Source organism: Homarus americanus, unplaced genomic scaffold (assembly GCF_018991925.1).
Source record: "Homarus americanus isolate GMGI-L3 unplaced genomic scaffold, GMGI_Hamer_2.0 scaffold25013, whole genome shotgun sequence".
Classification (NCBI taxonomy): Eukaryota; Metazoa; Arthropoda; class Malacostraca; order Decapoda; family Nephropidae; genus Homarus; species Homarus americanus.
Window position 1 is genome coordinate 5,943,649 of NW_024722158.1, and position 18,722 is coordinate 5,962,370.

At 47.5% G+C, this 18,722-nt stretch overlaps 1 protein-coding gene across 1 annotated transcript in view; it reads right to left on the bottom strand.

Moving 5' to 3' along the window:
* Positions 1-258: 258 nt before the first annotated feature.
* Positions 259-18,722, bottom strand: part of LOC121862170 (chaoptin-like) — a gene marked incomplete at its 5' end in the record, with an annotated part of 30,543 nt that continues 12,079 nt past the window's right edge. Inside the window, 8 exon segments of the mRNA XM_042360246.1 lie at positions 259-585; positions 1,815-1,942; positions 2,991-3,153; positions 3,318-3,525; positions 3,829-3,986; positions 5,121-7,599; positions 10,213-10,323; positions 16,536-16,680. Of these exon segments, the coding sequence (XP_042216180.1) occupies positions 379-585; positions 1,815-1,942; positions 2,991-3,153; positions 3,318-3,525; positions 3,829-3,986; positions 5,121-7,599; positions 10,213-10,323; positions 16,536-16,680 (3,599 nt within the window). The 3' untranslated portion in view covers positions 259-378.

The following is an 18,722-nucleotide window of genomic DNA, read 5'->3' on the forward strand; positions in this document are numbered from 1 at the left end:
AATATCTTCCCATCACTCACCTTGTAGTCCACCCCATCACCTTCCAACTGGCACCTCCCATCAAACTCCCATCACACATCAACCAAAACCTCCCATCACTCTCCCATCACCACTTAACCCAAAACCCCCATCACCTTCCAAACCAACCCCTTTCCATTACACACCAACCATTTTCTCCCATCAACCAACCAACTAATCAATCAACCAACCCCTCCCATCACACACCCCCCCCACCCCATCAACCCCCGCCCACCCCATCAACCCCCATCAACACACACACACCAATTTCCTACCAGTTTATGGGCCAAAGTTCCCCGAAGTGTCTTGGGAGGTTGAAGCTAAGGTCCAATTTCTCACACACACACACACACTTTACTATCAAGACCCGAAGAAGAGAATGAGAAGCGTGGGCGTGAGGAGGAGAGCGATCGTCGAGGGTGTGGGCGTAGCTGTGGGCGAGGCGTGGCCGGAGTCGCTGAGGGCTGAGGCGTGGCAGCCCAGGTCCTCGGAGTGTAGGTCAAGGAGGGGAACTTGTTGACCTGTGGTGGGTTCAAAACATGTTGCCGCCCGTGCCAGAGTGTGTACCTGTGAGGGAAGAGAGAGAATGGTGGTGGTTAGTGAGGGAGGGGGGTGGTGATGGTCAGAGAGAGAGGGAAGGAGTGGGGGTAGGGAGGGAGGGAGGGAAGGAGAGAGGGAAGTAGGTACGAAGGGAGGGAAGAGAGAGAGGGGTGATGGTCAGAGAGAGAGAGAGAGAGAGATACACACACACACATTACCGTCAACATGAAGACTAAAGAGAGGTCATCACTCACAGTACATCAGTGTCCAGTGGCTGTCAGGGTAATACAGCCGCGCAAACATGGCCACACCAACAACACATTACCAACACGGCTATAACACACAACACAACACGGCCTCACCAACACACAACACAGCTTCACCAACACACAACACAGCTCACCAACACACAACACAGCTTCACCAACACACAACACAGCTTTCACCAACACACAACACAGCAGCTCACCAACACACAACACAGCTTCACCAACACACAACACAGCTTCACCAACACACAACACAGCTTCACCAACACACAACACAGCTTCACCAACACACAACACAGCTTCACCAACACACAACACAACCAACACAGCACAACACACACAACTTCACCAACACACAACACAACTTCACCAACACACAACACAGCTTCACCAACACACAACACAGCTTCACCAACACACAACACAGCTTCACCAACACACAACACAACTTCACCAACACACAACACAGCTTCACCAACACACAACATAACTTCACCAACACAGCCTCACCAACACACAAACAACTTCACCAACACACTAAAGGTCGCCCCTAGCAACCACTGCAACTCAGACAAGCGTATCGGTTGCTAAGGGAGTAATGAACCTTAACAACACCTCCTAAACATCACGACTACACCAAAACGGGTGAAATTACTTCAAGGGTCATTAGTACCACTAACTACTCCAATTACAACACTCTAATTCAGGCAACGAAATCACCGTGTTGCACAGTATCTAATTAGTTTAATGAAATCTTAATTGAAAAAAAAATAGTGATTGATAACTATTTGGTAATTTTATTTTTTCATTATTGTGATTGGTGAGTGATTCATGGCACGAGTCACTAGCCAGCACTCAATCACCTAAGAGTGGTGATTGCTGCTGAGGACGTCACAAATGATAGTAGGAATGTAATGAAAAAGGTTAATTATCCCTTGTTCACACACACACACACACACACACACACACACACCTCGATAGACTAACCTGCTGGGCGCCCTTAAGCATAGCTGTGTGTATCTGCAGCGTCTCCCTCAGCCACCTCCTCAGCCAGTGCCCCAGCCAGACCAGGGAACACTCACACGTCCAAGCGTTGCCCTCTAGCGCCAGTCCACCTGTTAAGTATGGGAGCTGCTGTGTTAAGAATGTTTACTAACTAGTACTATTACTACTACTACTACTATTACTACTACTACTACTACTAACTCCTCCTCCTCCTCCTCCAGCCCTCCTACCTATTCCTCCTCCTCCACCCCTCCTATTATCACCCCCCCTACCTCCTCCCCTTCCTTCTCCTCCCCCTTCTCCTCCACCACCTCCTATTACCTCTTCCTCCTCCTACCCCCTCCTACATCTCCCATACGCTACCTGGAGAACTTTTTTTGATTAAACTCTGAAAAAAAAGGTAACAAATTCCTCAACAAAAGCCCAGAGGTCACAAGCTGAGGCCACTAACTTGTGTGACCTCGAACAAAAGAACGTGACGTCACAGGTCAAACAAAAGTCCAGGTAGCAGGTGTTAAGGGGAAGACAGGGGAAATAATAGATAGAAAGATAGATAGATAATGACAGAGAGAGAGAGAGAGAGACAGTGAAATAAGTAGATACATAGAGAGAAATAAAGACAGACAGACACACAGGTGGACATATAAATAGATGGTGAGATAGAGTCTACTACAGTCCAGGTGTGAATGTTATTGTTACCTGTCCGGGCAAAACTAATTAACCTTCCCTTGGGAGAGGAGTCAGGTGAACCCCGTAAAATTAAGAGGGAAAGTAAGTGAAGGAGAGGGGTGAGAGGGGTGAGAGGGGTGAGACAGAGAGAGAGAGGGAAAGAGAGTGAGGGTGAGGAGTAGGAGAGAGAGAAAGAGAGTGGGAAAGAGAGGGATTGGGTGTAGGGTGGAAGAAAGAGCGAGGGAGAAAGAGAGATAAAGCAACAGAGTGGGAAAGAGAGGGAGTGGGTGAAGGAGAGACAGACAGATAGACAGACAGACAGACAGACAGACAGTCAGACAGAAGCAAAAACAATTTATAGGTACAGACGACAAAACCCACAACCACCCGCCCACCCAATCCGCCACACATCAAAAAAGACACACCATTAGACAGACAGAGAGAGAGACAGAGACAGACAGACAGACAGACAAACAGAGAGACACGTACCAGCAACAAATGTCGTGCCCCTACTCTCCCACTCAGAGCCGTTCTCATACAGCACGTGGGGGTTGAGGAACTTGAGTTGGTTCCGCCTTAAGTTGAGGGAGAGGTAAGCCACGTCTGAGAGCTGCGTCAGGAGGCCGTCTGGTAGTGACTGGATCGACGTGTCCTGTGGGAGAGATGGGTTGGTGTAGATACTGGGGTACATGAAGATATTGAGCAGATAACAAAGATAACAAGAAACTGAGAAAAAGGTAACAACAGCACATAACAGAGATAACAAGAAACTAAGACGATAACAACAACACAAGATAACAGAAACAGATAACTTACCGTAATACTCAACAATAATTCATGTTTGTTTTGAAATCCTCGGAAGGTTTTGGAGTCGATATCCTTCAGGTTCCTGCCGGTGATGTGGAGTTCCTTCAGTTTAGGACCGAAGGCGCCCGTGATCTGGTCCGTAAGGGCGTTCTCACGAACCTCCAAGTGAAGCTTCTGCAGGGTGTGGACCGTAGCCAGCAGGTGACCCGTACGGAACCTGGAGGACGTAAACAAGGCCGTACAGGTGTGTTTTCTACGAGCAGTACTGTACCTAATTACCGATAACCTACCTGTAATTAGTGATAACACACCTAGTACCCACCTGTAATTAGTCATAACCCACCTAACCTCAACACCCACCCACCAACCTCCTCATCAGCCACCCACTCACCCCATCACCCACCTACCTACCCCATCACTCACCCACCCCATCACCCACCCACCCCATTACACACCTACCTACCCCTGTACCCACCCACCCACCCCATCACCCACCTACCTGCCCCAGTACGTCACCTACCTGTACTTCTCGATGCGTGGGTAGGTGTTCATATACAACTCTCTCAGGAAGGTCATGTGAGACAGGGCGTCGTAGTCGAAGCGTTTGATCTCGTCCAGGTTACTGAGTACTAGTGTCTCGATACTGGACGCCCCGCCGAAACTGTCCTTCGTCAACGACTGCGGCAGGATGAGAAGGAGGAGGAGGAACTTGTGAGTGACATGAGTATTTTATTGTGAGTTTGTGAGTTAGAATTAGCTTTTAATGTGAGCTAAAATTAACCTTCATGTGAGCTAAAATTAACCTTCAAGTGAGCTAAAATTAACCTTCCTGACGTGAGCTAATTAGTCTTCCTCACGTCAGCTAAAATTAGCTCTCCTGACGTGAGCTATAATTAGACTAAAACGTGTACCATATCAGCTATAATCTTGGTTGAGCTAAATTTAGACTGACATGAGCTAAAAATTTATAAGACTCACGGAGGTAAAATTAGAGTTATTGAAAGCTGAAGTCACTCATAAAATTACCTTAGAGATTATGAGATAAAGTCGGATCTTTTTTATCTCTCTCTCTCTCTCTCTCTCTCTCTCTCTCTCTCTCTCTCTTTCTTTTTGGGTGCGATGAACAAATACACAACACAAATACTTATCCATCTCTACATACATACATACATACATACATACATACATACATACATACATACATACATCAGAGAGCAAAACGCTAGGGGTGGTGGGTCGAGGGAGAAGGAGGGGAGAGAGAGGGGTAAGGGAATGGGGTGAAGGGGTGAGAGAGGTGAGGGGAAGGAGGAGGGGGAGGGGGGTCACGTTGATTCACCTGTCCATTACAGCGTTTAGACAAAGCATTGAATTATTGAGGAACTTAAAGTAGATGGTGCACCTGGGTGGGGGTGTGGGGGTGGGGGTGAGTGTTGGGGGTCACTACTACCAGAGAACAACAAAAACTCCAAAACATTGATCCCTTCCAAAACACACACACACACACACACACACACACACACACAAGGTAATACTTGACCCTTGTAATATATTCAATATTTGTCTGTATAAAAACTCTAATTAATTTAATATAAAATCAATTATGATAATCAGGTAGACCAATTTATCTTAAAGAGATAAACTAATTATCCTCAACAAGTTTCACCTAATTAGCCTAAACAGGTATTCCTAATTACCATACACAGGTAAATTCAATTACCTTAATCAGTCTACCTTTTTCACCTCGTCAACGTTTCTCACCTGATCTAACTTTCTTACCTGGCCTAACTCTCTCACCTGGTCCACATGACTCACCTCTATGGGGTTAAAAGAGAGGTCGAGGAACTTGAGGAAGGGCATGTGTCGCCAGAGCCTTGAGCGGACCTGCGGCAGGTCGTTGTAAGAGAGGTCAAGGGAGCGCAACTGGTATAGGCTCTCGATACTCTGCACTTCGATCTCAGACATGTGGTTGGAGGACAAATTGAGGGAGATGAGGTTGGGCAGCGGGATGATGGGAGACGAACTGAAGCCGATGTTGGCCATGTTGAGTTTCTGGACGTTCTGTGTGTAGTGGAACAGCTCCTTGAAGTTGGCACGGACGGGGTTGCCGCTCAGGTCCAAAGTGATGAGTCTGGTGAGGCTGACGAAGACGTTGTCGGGGAGGATGGTGAGGCGGTTGGTAGCCAGGTTCAGCTCGATGAGGTTGGGGAAGCTGTCGAACATGGTGCTGTCGAGGTGTTCAAGGTGGTTGTGGGAGATGTCGAGGTAGTGTAGCGTTGTCTCCACCTCCGCGAATCCTGCCGTGGGCATGGAGACGAACTCGTTGTGGGAGAGTTTGAGTTTCTCCAGCTGTGTGCCGCGGAAGACGGAGTTGGGCAGAGACCGCAGCTCGTTGTTGGAGAGGTCGAGGACTCGTAAGAAGGTTACGTCGGTGAAACACTCGGGTGGTAAGTTCTTAAGATGGTTATGACTCAAGTCCATGAACTGGACTTTCTCCAGGGAGGCAAACGCTCTTGACCGAATTTGTTCGATACCGTTGTGGACGAGGATCAACATCTGGAGTTTCTCGAGATCCCCGAAGGCGCTGCTGTCTAGCTTCTTGATTTTGTTGTAACCAAGATAAAGACGCTGAAGAGAGAGCGCGATGGATCCCAGGAAGTTGACAGGCACCTCCTTCAGTTCGTTACGGCTGACGTCGAAGCTCTTGATATTCGGCGCCGGACCAGAGCTGACACTCAGTTCTTTGATCTTGTTGGAGGAGACATTGATGGCCAGAGCGTCTATGGCGGTACTCACGTTAGTGAAGGCAGCCAGAGAGAACTCCCTCAGCCGATTGTGTTGAAGATCCAGCTCCATCAGATTGGGAATATCAGAAAACGCCCGAGGCTCAATTTGCTCGATTTGGTTATCGCTGAGCAGAACAGTGTTAAGTTTGGGCAGTCCCTTAAACGACTCAAAGTGGAGAGTTTTGATTTTATTGCTGGTGAGGACGAGAGTTCTCAAGTTGTCGAGGTTAGCGAAGGTGTGGACTTCCACCCGCTCCAGGAAGTTGAGCGCCAGTCTGATGTCGCCGAGTTTCTTGTGGACGTTCTGGTGGAAGAGCGTCTTGGGGATGTGTGAGAGGCGGTTGGAGTCCATGTTGAAGTAGCGCAGCTCACCGAATGAGTACAAGGCTGTCTCTGAGATGGTTCTAAAGTTATTGTTGTCGAGGGCGATCCACTGTAGCGACGTGAGCGGCTTCAGGACCTCCTCGGGGAAATAATCATCCCTGTAGAACCCGAAGCTGATCTCGAGGATTTCCAGTGTGTTGAGAACATCAATGAAGGAATCGGGATTGATGTCAACTATTCTGTTGAAGGAGAGACTCAACTCCCGGAGTTTTGGAGCGTGTCTGAAGGCGTGTGGCGGAATCTTGAAAATTCTGTTGTTCCTCAGTACGAGAGTGTCCAGGTTGTCTCCCCACGTCTCGAAGTCCTCCTCCAGGATCTCGGTAATCTGGTTGTGACCGAGGTTGAGGTGGGCGATGGTGCTGCAGTTCTCAAGGGAGGCTCGAGGTATGGCCTTCAGCTGGTTCCCGGACAGACTCAAGGACTCCAGAGACTCACAGAAGGACCGGAAGGCGTCGTCTTTGATGGCAGCAATTTGGTTATCGGGTAGATAGAGGTAACGGAGTCTCTTTAGGTGAGACAGAGCTTTAGGAACGGTCTGTAACCTGTTCTTCTCGAGGTCGACCATCACCAGGGAGTTCTCGGGTCCGCCCAAGAACGCGTTGTCGGTGATGTTGAAGATGTTGTTGGCTGAGAGGTAGAGCCGCCCGGGGTTGAGGCCCTGGAAGGCGCTGTCTTGAATTTCCGTCAGGAGATTAAAATCCAGATGAAGGTCTCGAACAGTGAGAGAGCCGTTGAAGAGATTATTTGGAATAAACCGAATGAAATTTTCCCCGAGATCTAACTTGTCCAGTTTCTTCTGAACGATGAAGCCAGTGTCTGGAAGCCTATCAAGAAGGTTTCCTCTGAGGAACAGCCACGTCAGGTCCCGGATGCTACTGACGGCCTCTGAGGGGAAGCCTGTCAGTAGGTTGTGGTTGAGACTCAGAGTCTGAATATTCCTGGAGAGGGAGTCTCGTTCCAGCGCCAGGATGTTGTTGTCGTCCAGGTTCAGCCAGAGGAGCCGCTTACACCTGGAGAACACGTCGCGGGGCACATGGTCCACGTCGTTCTCCCCCAGGAAGAGTGTGGCCAGGGTGTCCCGCAGCCCCGCCCAGTCCTCCGCCAGCAGCTCCGCGATGTGGTTCCTGTCAAGACACAAGAGGTCAGGTCAGATGGGGTGAGATATCGTCAGATACTTCTCCAAGGTCTCTCTGGATAGGGTGAAATAATCAGATATCTCTCCTAAGTTTCCCCAGTGAGTGAGAGAGAAAAGAGAACAGCTCACATCAAGCGAAGCACAAATTCATAAACAACTCCATAATACAAGTTCCCCTGAGAGACCGGACCGAGACACCAGGGGAGACGAGAGGAGATTATCTCTCTAAAACTCTCCAAGACGAGAGAGACACTGTGTGATCTCCCTCGACACCACCGCCTTGAGATGACTGAGAAACATTAAGACACTATGTTAGATTAGGTTAGGTTAGGTTAGATTAGGATTAAATTTGACTATGCTTACTCAAAGGCTTATAACTTAATCCCTCGTGCTAAAATTGTCGTATTTTTTTTATTTATATTATTTTTTCGAATTAAGTTCTTGGACATAGTTGAGAAATTAATTAATCTTTAGTTAATTTAATTTGTCCAGTGCATTCCCTTTATACGAATCGTTTTTCGATAATCCAAAAATTTCTTTCATTAATTTCATTCACTCATCCCAGTTCATTCTTTATCATGATTTCAATTCTTTCTTGGTACTAATGGGGGTATTTCTGGGGGGGGGGAGAGGGGGTGGAGGGAGACCTAACTTCGCCAGTTTCAGGGAGAGAAGGGAGGGAGGGAAGGGAGAAGAGGGAGGGAAGGGGAAAGAAACAAGGAGGAAGGAGAGAGAGGGAAGAAAGAAGAGACAGAGAAGGAGAAGAGGGAGGGAAGGGAGAAGAGGGAGACCTAACTTCGCCAGCTTGAGGGAGAGTCAACATATTTGTGTTGTGGTCTCCTGGGCGGCCAAAGTTTCGAAGGTGTTTTGTGGTACTGACAAGAGCTACATTTTACCTGTGTTGTGTCTCGCTGTTAAAACTTGTTGGTGACGGCGGGACTTGTCTGACCCACTCTCTCTCTCTCTCTCTCTCTTCTTCACTACCCCTTTCTCCTTATTTCCCCCTCCTTCCTTCTCTTCCCTCTTTCTCTTCCCTTCCCTCTACTCCATCTCTTCCTTTCCTCCCTCCTTCGTTCTCTTCCTTTTCTCTTCCTTGCCTCTTCTCTCTTCCTCCCTCCTTCTCTTCCCTCTCTCAATCCCTCCCTCATTATTTCCCTCTCTTCCTCTCTCTTCCCTTCTCTTCTTTTCCCTCCCTCTCTCTCTTGCCTTTCGCATCCTCCCTCCCTCTCCTCCCCTCCCTCTCTTCTCCAGAACCTGCCACTCCCCTGCCAAATGACCCCAGAATCTGCCACTTCTTCAACATAGGAGGTCAATTAGGACATTGGAGGCCAGCTAGAGGAAATAGGAGGCCAGCGAGGGTACAGTAAGCCAAATAGGACATAGGAGGCCAGCTAGGACATTGGAGGCCAGCTAGGATAAGGCCGGATACAAAAGGATACAACTAGACAAGGTAAGAGGCCAGCTAGACAAGACAGGAGGCCAGTTAGACGATATAGAAGGCTAGTCAATAACTCATGTAGCCAGGTACACAAGGTAGGAGACCAGCTAGACGAGACAGGAGACCAACTAGACAAGGCAAGAGGTCAGCTAGACAAGGTAGGAGGCCAGCCAGGGACACATGTAGCTAACTAGACAAGGCAGGAGGCCAGGTAGACAAGGCAGGAGGCTAGCTAGACAAGGCAGGAGGCCAGCTAGACACGGGCGGATACCAAAGGACACAGCTAAATAATACAGAAGAAGGCTCAAGCCCCGCCTGTCGGAATCTCGAATCGACAGCTGAAGTAAAATGCCATGAAAATGTCAGTGGACCGGAGGCTGACATTTTCCACCTACGTTCACCGGCCGTGTGGACACTGTGTGGACATTAAGCATACCGTGTGCATATTAGGACATAGTTTAGGCATTTAGGACACCTTTTTCAATATTTAAGACGATGTGTTAGTTTTTAGGACACTGAACAAAAAAAAAAGCTATGTAAATTAGGACACGGTATGGACATTTAGGACACTGTGTGGAGCATTAGGACACTGTGTGGAGCATTAGGACACTGTGTGGAGCATTAGGACACTGTGTGGTGCATTAGGACACTATGTGGAGCATTAGGACACTGTGTGGAGCATTAGGACACTATGTGGAGAGCAGGATGCTGTATTAGCATTTAGGACACCATATAAATATTTAGGACACTGGGGAATCATTTAAACAATATGTGGGCAATTAGGACACTGTATGGGTCAATTGGCACACTATGTAAGTATTTGGGACAAAGAATGGACATATAAGACACTGTGTGGATACTTGGAACACTATGTAGGTAAGGAAATGTGGACATCTGGTCAATTGGGGACATCGAGGACACTACATATTCAAAGGTGACTCTACCGGAGAATTATTCCATCACAAATGTAAATGTTGCTCTCCCTTAGGTCTTGTGTGTGTGTGTGTGTGTGTGTGTGTGTGTGTGTGTGTGGTGTGTGTGTGTGTGTGTGTGTGTGTGTGTGTGTGTGTGTGTGTGTGAAGGTGCGCGCGAGGAGGTGCCATAAATAACAAGACAAAATAATATACAAAGAACAAACAGAGAGAGAGAGAGAGAGAGACTCACCCATGCAGGTTGATCCACTCGAGAGCCTTGAGCGGTCTGAGAGCCTGGCGAGGGACAGCTGTCAGCTCGTTGAAACTCAGGTCCAGTGACTGTAGAGAGTGACTCATACCACTGTGGAGGAGAAGGGGGTCTTGTGGTTAGTGGTGGTGGTGGTGGAGGAGGTCTTGTGGTTAGTGGTGGTGGTGGTGGAGGAGGTCTTGTGGTTAGTGGTGGTGGAGGAGGAGGAAATCTTGTGGTTAGTGGTAATTGGTGGTGAAGGGGGTCTTGTGGTTAGTGGTGGTGGTGGTGGAGGAGGTCTTGTGGTTAGTGGTGGTGGAAGAGGAGGGGGTCTTGTGGTTAGTGGTGGTGGTGTGGTATATTTTAATGCTTCCTATATGAAGACCTGTGGTTAGTGGTAGTATGTGGTGGTGGGGGTATGTGGTGGTTAGTGGTAGTATGTGGTGGTTAGTGGTAGTATGTGGTGGTTAGTGGTGGCTTGTGGTAGTATATAGTGGTGGTTGCTGCTGGTTAATGTTCCTTTCTGATGGTAATTCATGGTACTAATGGTAGTGTGTGGTAGTGTATGGTAGTGGTCAGTAATGGCTTATGGTTAAGTTATTTCCTGTAAAACATTACAAAACAATAAGACACAACACATTATTCAAACACACAGACATACACCCAGGTTGGAATACACATCATACAGACGTAATATACACATAATATATTCATACGAGGATTATGAATTAAAAATTTATAAAAAAAAACAAAAAATAAGAAAAAAAAGTTGACATATAAAGAACGGTCGAGGCGCCACTTGTGGATGAAATATTTATAGGAGGCGAGGAAGCAGTGATTACGGGTGTGTTGGCTGTGAATTAGGCCAAGTTTTAATGAGTTCCAGGAGAGCCCAAGAGAGGGAGTGTCTGGAAGATGCCGTCGACGCCACATGGTCCTGGAAGACGTTTTGAAGACAATAGGGATCTGGAAGGAGGGTTTAAGTCCACGTGAATCGAGAAGGAGTGTTCCAAGCCACAAGGAGTGTTCCAGGCCACAAGGAGTGTTCCAGGCCACAAGGAGTGTTCCAGGCCACAAGGAGTGTTCCAGGCCACAAGGAGTGTTCCAGGCCATAAGGAGTGTTCCAGGCCACAAGGAGTTCCAGGCCATAAGGAGTGTTCCAGGCCACAAGGAGTGTTCCAGGCCACAAGGAGTGTTCCAGCCACAAGGAGTGTTCCAGGCCAGGCGAGTGTTCCAGGCCATGAGTGTTCCAGGCCACAAGGGAGTGTTCCAGGCCACAAGGAGTGTTCCAGGCCATAAGGAGTGTTCCAGGCCACAAGGAGTGTTCCAGGCCAAGGAGTGTCTCCAGGCCACAAGGAGTGCTCCAGGACTGGGAGGAGTGTTCCAGGACACAAGGAGTGTTCCAGGACACAAGGAGTGTTTCTCAGGCCACAAGGAGTGTTTCAGGCCACAAGGAGTGTTCCAGGCCACAAGGAGTGTTCCAGGCCATAAGAAGTGTTCCAGCTACAAGGAGTGTTCCAGGGACCGAGGAGTGTTCTAGACAAGGGAGTGTTCCCAGGACACAAGGAGTGTTCCAGGCCACAAGGAGTGTTTCTAGGCCACAAGGAGTGTTCCAGGCCACAAGGAGTGTTCCAGGCCACAAGGAGGTTCTAGGCCATAAGGAGTGTTCCAGGCCACAAGGAGTGTTCCAGGCCACAAGTGAGTGTTCCAGGCCACAAGGAGTGTTCCAGGCCACAAGGAGTGTTCCAGGCCATAAGGAGTGTTCTAGGCCACAAGGAGTGTTCCAGGCCACAAGGAGTGTTCCAGGCCACAAGGAGTGTTCCAGGCCACAAGGAGTGTTCAGGCCACAAGGGAGTGTTCCAGGCCACAAGGAGTGTTCCAGGCCACAAGTGAGTGTTCCAGGCTATAAGGGAGTGTTCAGGCCACAAGGAGTGTTCCAGGACTGGAGGAGTGTTCTAGGAGACACAAGGAGTGTTCCAGGACACAAGGAGTGTTCTGTGACTGGAGGAGTGTTCCAGGACACAAGGAGTGTTCCAGGCCACAAGGAGTGTTCCAGGACCGGAGGAGTGTTCCAGGACACAAGGAGTGTTCCAGGACACAAGGAGTGTTCCAGGCCACAAAGAGTGTGCCAGGCCACAAGGAGTGTTCCGGGACACAAGAAGTGTTCCAGGCCACAAAGAGTGTTCCAGGACACAAGGAGTGTTCCAGGCCACGTGAATCTGGAATGTCTTCTTATACTGTGTGTCTTCAGCTCGGATGGTTATGGAATGAGCCAAGACTAATGAGGTCGAGGAAGGCCAACAGTAGGACGGCTGGACCGAGCCTCGTGGACCCAAGAAAAAAAGAGAGAAAGAAAAAGAGATTCTGGAGGACTTATTCCAGACTACGTAATAGAGCTGGAAGGTCTTACACTACATTGACGGTGAACCAGAAAGAGACCGAACTGAACACCTGGGGAAAAAAAGGTCTATAGTCTGGAAGAATGTTTAGTCTTCGAATGAAACCTTCCTACTCTTGAACATCTGGGCCATCACTTAGTGTGTTTTTCCAGCTGGGATGAATGTGGGTTGGTCTAAGGTTTAATGAGTTCCAGAAGGACTAAGAAGAGTATCTGGAAGAGAGGGGAAGATCAGGAGGGAGTGGCAGGGAAGGAGAGGGGATGGAAGGGGAAGAGGGAATGGGAGAGGTGTGGTGACATTCCAGGCCATGAATTCCTGGAGGGGACTCAACGGAGTGTCACCAAAGGGTATTCCACGACTAGGGATCCGGAAGGACTTTTACTGTGTTTTTCCTCCTGCGTTGACTGAGTACTAGGCCAAGATTTAATGAGTTCCAGAAGGGCTCAAAAGAGTGCCTGGAAGGAGGGTTTCAGGTCGGAAGGGGGGGAGCCATTACGGGGCTCACCGAGTTTTCCAGCGTAAAATATTAGCTCTGGGATACTGCACACGAACACCAAGGTAGGTTACAGTAGGAGTGAGAATGGACGGGAGCAATGCAAGCTTTTTTCTTCAGTCATCTTTTTTTTTCTTTAAGTTAGTATTAAAGAGAGATAAACTGAGACCCTTATTATAGCGGAGTTTGAGAGAGAGAGAGAGAGAGAGAGAGAGAGAGAGAGAGAGAGAGAGAGAGAGAGAGAGAGAGAGAGAGAGAGTCCCTCTTCCTCATTACAGCAACACACAAACAGGATTTCCGTACCAAGAGTTAAGATGTTAACCACAAGTTTATTATTAACCTCCTCGCACCTCTATTCTATAACAAAATAACTACAGAAAAGTAAATAACAAAAACAACAAAAACAAATACAAATAAAAAAACTAATAAGAAAAATAACAAAACAAGAATATATAAATAACAATAAAAACAACAAAACTAAACAAAAACAACCAGAATAACAAGAACAGCCGACAAAAATTACCATCACAAAATAAACAGTGTGTGTGTTGTGTGTGTGTGTGTGTGTGTGTATGTGTGTATGTGTGTGTGTGTGTGTGTACGTAATAATGAAGAAGGCTTGGATCGTAACTCCTCAAGATTCGTAAGATGAAAATTCTTTATCAAGTCAAGACGTAAGAATCCAGTTAATTAGTTGACTTTAAGGTAAACAAAAAATAAACACCCCCATTCCCCCACCCCCTTCCCCTCCCTATCCTTCCCCTACCCATCCCCATTCCCCTATCCTTCCCCACTACCCCTATCCCCACGCACCCCATCCCAACCCCCTGAGGAAAAATGGCATCCTATTCAAACTAAGACTCGACCCTTAACTAGATACGCTCAGTTAAGAGATAAAAATAAACGTAATGGTTCTCTCGGGAGGTTCTATTCTCTAAGTTAATTTTGTGACGAGTTAAGTGAACGTATCTAGTTAAGGTAACGTAGAAACTAAGTGAACGTATCTAGTTGTTACTGAAAGAAACCCAAAATCTCTCTTGGGATGGTAATATTAACGTGTGTGTGTGTGTGTGTGTGTGTGTGTGTGTGTGTGTGTGTGTGTGTGTGTGTGTGTGTGTGTGTGTGTGTGTGTGTGTGTGTGTGTGTGTGTGTGTGTGTGTGTGTGTGTTACTGTACCTGTATGTCTGTCTGTGCGTATATTAGTACCTGTAATTGCCCCTGTGCTTGTGGTTGTGCTTGTACCTGTGCATTCTGTACCTGTAATAATTATACCTGTAGTTCAACCTGTAATAATTACACCCGTAGTTTTACCTCTAATTATCTATGTATTCACACACTTGTATTGGCATCTACATCTGAAGACACACCTGTTCCTACACCTGTACATGTATCATTACACAGAGAGAGAGAGAGAGAGAGAGAGAGAGAGAGAGAGAGAGAGAGAGAGAGAGAGAGAGAGAGAGAGAGAGAGAGAGGGGACTTAACAAAAGGTCAGGGTTTGTTATAATCTAGATACAAGTTTGTGAAAGAGAGTGAAAACATGGGACTATTTTTGGTGCTTCTGAGCCGATTGTTCCCATAAAGGTCATATCCTGTCGTGGCAAATTAACAAGAGCTCTCATGGTAATTTACGATCTTTATTGAACGTGAAAGAAAGTTTTATTTTCGATACATGTACGACTGGAAGGCCTTACGTTTACACAAAAGTTACGATCTGTCAATTGAACGTCGAAGAACGTTTTAAAGCCAGCCATGTACGACTCGGTAACCTTACGTTCACACACAAGTTACGACCTGCCTATTGAACGTCTAAGAACGTTTTAAGGCCAGTCATGTACGACTCAGTAACCTTACGTTCACACACAAGTTACGACTTGTCTATTGAACGTCTAAGAACGTTTTAATCCCAGCCATGTACGACTCAGTAACCTTACGTTCACGCTCACACAAGTCGCCATCTGTTTGTTGTGAATACGTGAGAGAGTCGCCTGATATCGAGGCTCCTGACAACCCGTATTTAATATTCCAATCCGTGTTGTACAAGAGAGTGTAGCCGTGTCTAACAATTCCTATTTTCATTTATCTCTCTCTTCCGTTCTTTATTACGTATTTCTTTCATGCATTTTTATTCCAGTTTTTACTTTAATTTCTTCATTCGTTGAGATTAATTCTCAGTTCCAGTTTGTTTCTTATTTTTGTTGTGTATTTTTGAAAGTTTATCGTATTCATTTCCGTGTTCTTATTTTTTTATTCTGTTTTCTCGTTATTTCTCTTCTTCGTTTACTCTGGGGTCTGTTTTTCCTTTCATTCTGTTTCTAGCTTTATCGCTTTTTCTTTCTTTATTCTCGTTTCTGATCTTTTCTCATATGTTATTGCTATTTTTATCTCTTCCTCCCGTCTCTCTCTCTCTCTCTCTCTCTCTCTCTCTCTCTCTCTCTCTCTCTCTTCAATAAATCTCTCCAAATTTCTCCAATTCCTCACTTTATTGTTTTATTTCCTTTAGTAATTGTCTTTATCTCGTCCCATCCAATTCTCAATTTGTCTCTCACTCCTTCTCAACGTCTCTCTTCAATTCCTCTCTTTATCTCGTCTCTCCCAATTCTCCAGTTGTCTCTCACTTCTTCTCTTCGTTTCTCACCCCCTCTCTTCCCTCGGGTGAGAGATAGTGTAGCACTGTATTCCACCAGCGTCTCTCCGTGTCTCTCTCTCTGATATATCTCTCAATTTCCGACTACAGTGTTTCCGTCTCACCCCATTTACTGTGTTCATGGCTATCTCTCTATCTCTCTCTCTTTGTTTGTCTATTTCTCTCTATCTTTATCTTTCTTATCTGTATCTGTTTACCTTTCTATCTGTTTCTCTTTGTCACTATCTCACTCTGAATCTCTTTGTCTGTGTCTATCTCTATCTCTCTATCTGTCTCTATCTCTCTCTTAGTATCTCACCTCTCTCTCTCTCTCTCTCTCTCTCCTATCCACCCTTTCTCATCTTGTCCCTCTCTCATCCACCCTCTTTGCAATTCCTAATCCAAATGACATACTTCCATCACACACACACACCACCCAACACGTCTTCCCTCTCTTCCCTCCTTCCTTCCTTCATTTCTTTCTTCCTTCCTTCCTTCCTTTCTTCCTCCTCCTCTCCTCACCCCTTTGTTTCCATACCTGTCTTAATCCACTTACACCAAGATCTAATTATACCATGTTGTTAGTATACCTGCCAGCCACACCCCATCTCTTTATTCAATTGGGATTCATTTTTGTTGAGGGTAACCTGTGTGTGTGTGTGTGTGTGTGTGTGTGTGTGTGTGTGTGTGTGTGTGTGTGTTTTTATGATTTTTTTTTTTTTCGTTTTTGTTTATTTTTTGTCGTGTTTGGTTTTAAGGTGTACATACATACATACATACATACATACATACATACATACATACATACCTGAAGGCTTTATCACCAATAAGACGTATGCTGTTCGACATCAGGCGCAGGTTGCCTACTCTCGTGTCACCAAAATCACCATCAGCAATCACCTCAAGCCCAGAGTTCACCAGGTCCATTTGTAGCACCAGGCCGGGCGGGATACCTGAGGGAGAGAGAGTAGATTGGTGAGATGAGAATGGTGAGGGGGTGATGATGAGGTGGTGATGGTGAGGTGGTGATGGTGAGGTGGTGATGATGAGGTGGTGATGATGAGGTGGTGATGAGGTGGTGATGGTGAGGGTGATGATGAGGTGGTGATGGTGAAGTGGGAGGTAGGGGAGGAGGTGAGGAGAGGGAGATGAGGTGAAGTTAGGGGTGAGGGGAGGTTAGGGAGGAAGGAAACTATAAAACTTGGGGAAACTTAATGTGTTACCAGGAGAGAGAGAGAGAGAGAGAGAGAGAGAGAGAGAGAGAGAGAGAGAGAGAGAGAGAGAGAGAGAGAGAGAGAGAGAGAGAGAGACCACCCCTGGCTCACACACAGGCACAATAACCTTAAGGGGAAACTAAGAAAGGAACAAAATTGTTGCCATCATAAATCTGGCCACGCGACCACCATGACGTATAATTTGCTTTTTACAAGTTCTGAAAATACTGAGGAGGGGGGGGAAGAGGGGAGGGGAGGGGAGGGAGGGGGGGAGGAGGGGGAGGGGAAGGGAGGGAGGGGGGTGGAGGAGGGAAGGAGTAGGGAGGAGGAGGGTAAGGAACAAGAAAGGGGTGGAGATGGAAGAGGAGGAAATAGGAGGAGGGAAGAAAGGGAAGGGGTGGAGGGGAAAGGGAAGATGGAAGGAGGAGGAGGAAATGGGAAGGGAGGAGGAGGGAAGAAGGGAAGAGGCAAGAAAAATGGAAAGGGGGAAGGAGAGAAAGAAGAGGAAGGGGAAGAGGAAAGTGGACGGGGAAGAGAGAGGAGGAAAGAGGGGGATCAAGAGAGAGGAGGCGAAGGAGGAGGGATATAGATAGATAGATGGATAGATAGATAGACAATTATGGGCAGGCAAGAGAAAGAAACGGAGAGACAGACAGGTGTGGCTGGGTTCACAGCCACAGGCACAGTAATATTGGTGTGTCCGGCTGTGGCTCACGGGGAGGGGGGGTGGGGGGAGGGGTAGGAAGGGGGGGGAGGAGGAGGAGGTTCAGTCACTCATCACCCATGCCGGAGTTATGGCGGGGAGGGACGAGGAGGAGGGAGGTGAACGGGCCTCTCCCACCTCCCTCCCTCCTCCTCCCTCCTCCCTCTCGATACCTTTTAGGATATTACAAACGTGTGTGTGTGTGTGTGTGTGTGTGTGTGTGTGTGTGTCAACCTACATCTCTCTCTCTCTCTCCCCAACACCACAGTCTCTCACAGGCACAGGTCATCCCACCTCCTACCTGCCTTTATGCTCATTTACCTGTACCTCTATCTGTACCTGCACCCTGCACCTGTTGAAACTACCTGTATTATATCTGTACCTGTATCTGCATTATCCCACAAACCGTTTTCTATATCAGTTATCCAGCATGGCCACCAGTTATCATCCAGCATGGCCACCAGTTATCATCCAGCATGGCCACCAGTTATCATCCAGCATGGCCACCAGTTATCATCCAGCATGGCCACCAGTTATCAGCCAGCATGGCCACCAGTTATCATCCAGCATGGCCACCAGTTATCATCCAGCATGGCCACCAGTTATCATCCAGCATGGCCACCAGTTATCATCCAGCATAGCCACCAGTCATCATCCAGCATGGCCATCATCCATCTCCCAGGTGGCCATGGCGCTGGACCCGAGCAAGGTGGCCGCAAGTTATCAAGTGTTGTGCAGTAAATTTGTTGCCTCTCGTATATATCTTAGTGCGACGTCTCCTGGGGGGGTGGAGAGAGAGAGAGAGAGAGAGAGAGAGAGAGAGAGAGAGAGAGAGAGAGAGAGAGAGAGAGAGAGAGAGAGAGGGGGGGAATACGGCAGGCCTTCTCACCAGTTCATTCACTACCTCGCCAGGGCTCGACCTGGAATGAGATCACTATTTGCCTGCCAAGCAACCCTGGGTGGTATGAGGGACCCGCTGGACCAGATGTGTGTGTGTGTGTGTAGGTGTGAGCCCTCCTTCCTCCTCTTATCCCCTTCATTCGTTCACACTCCTTTCCCTCTCCCTATATCTATCACC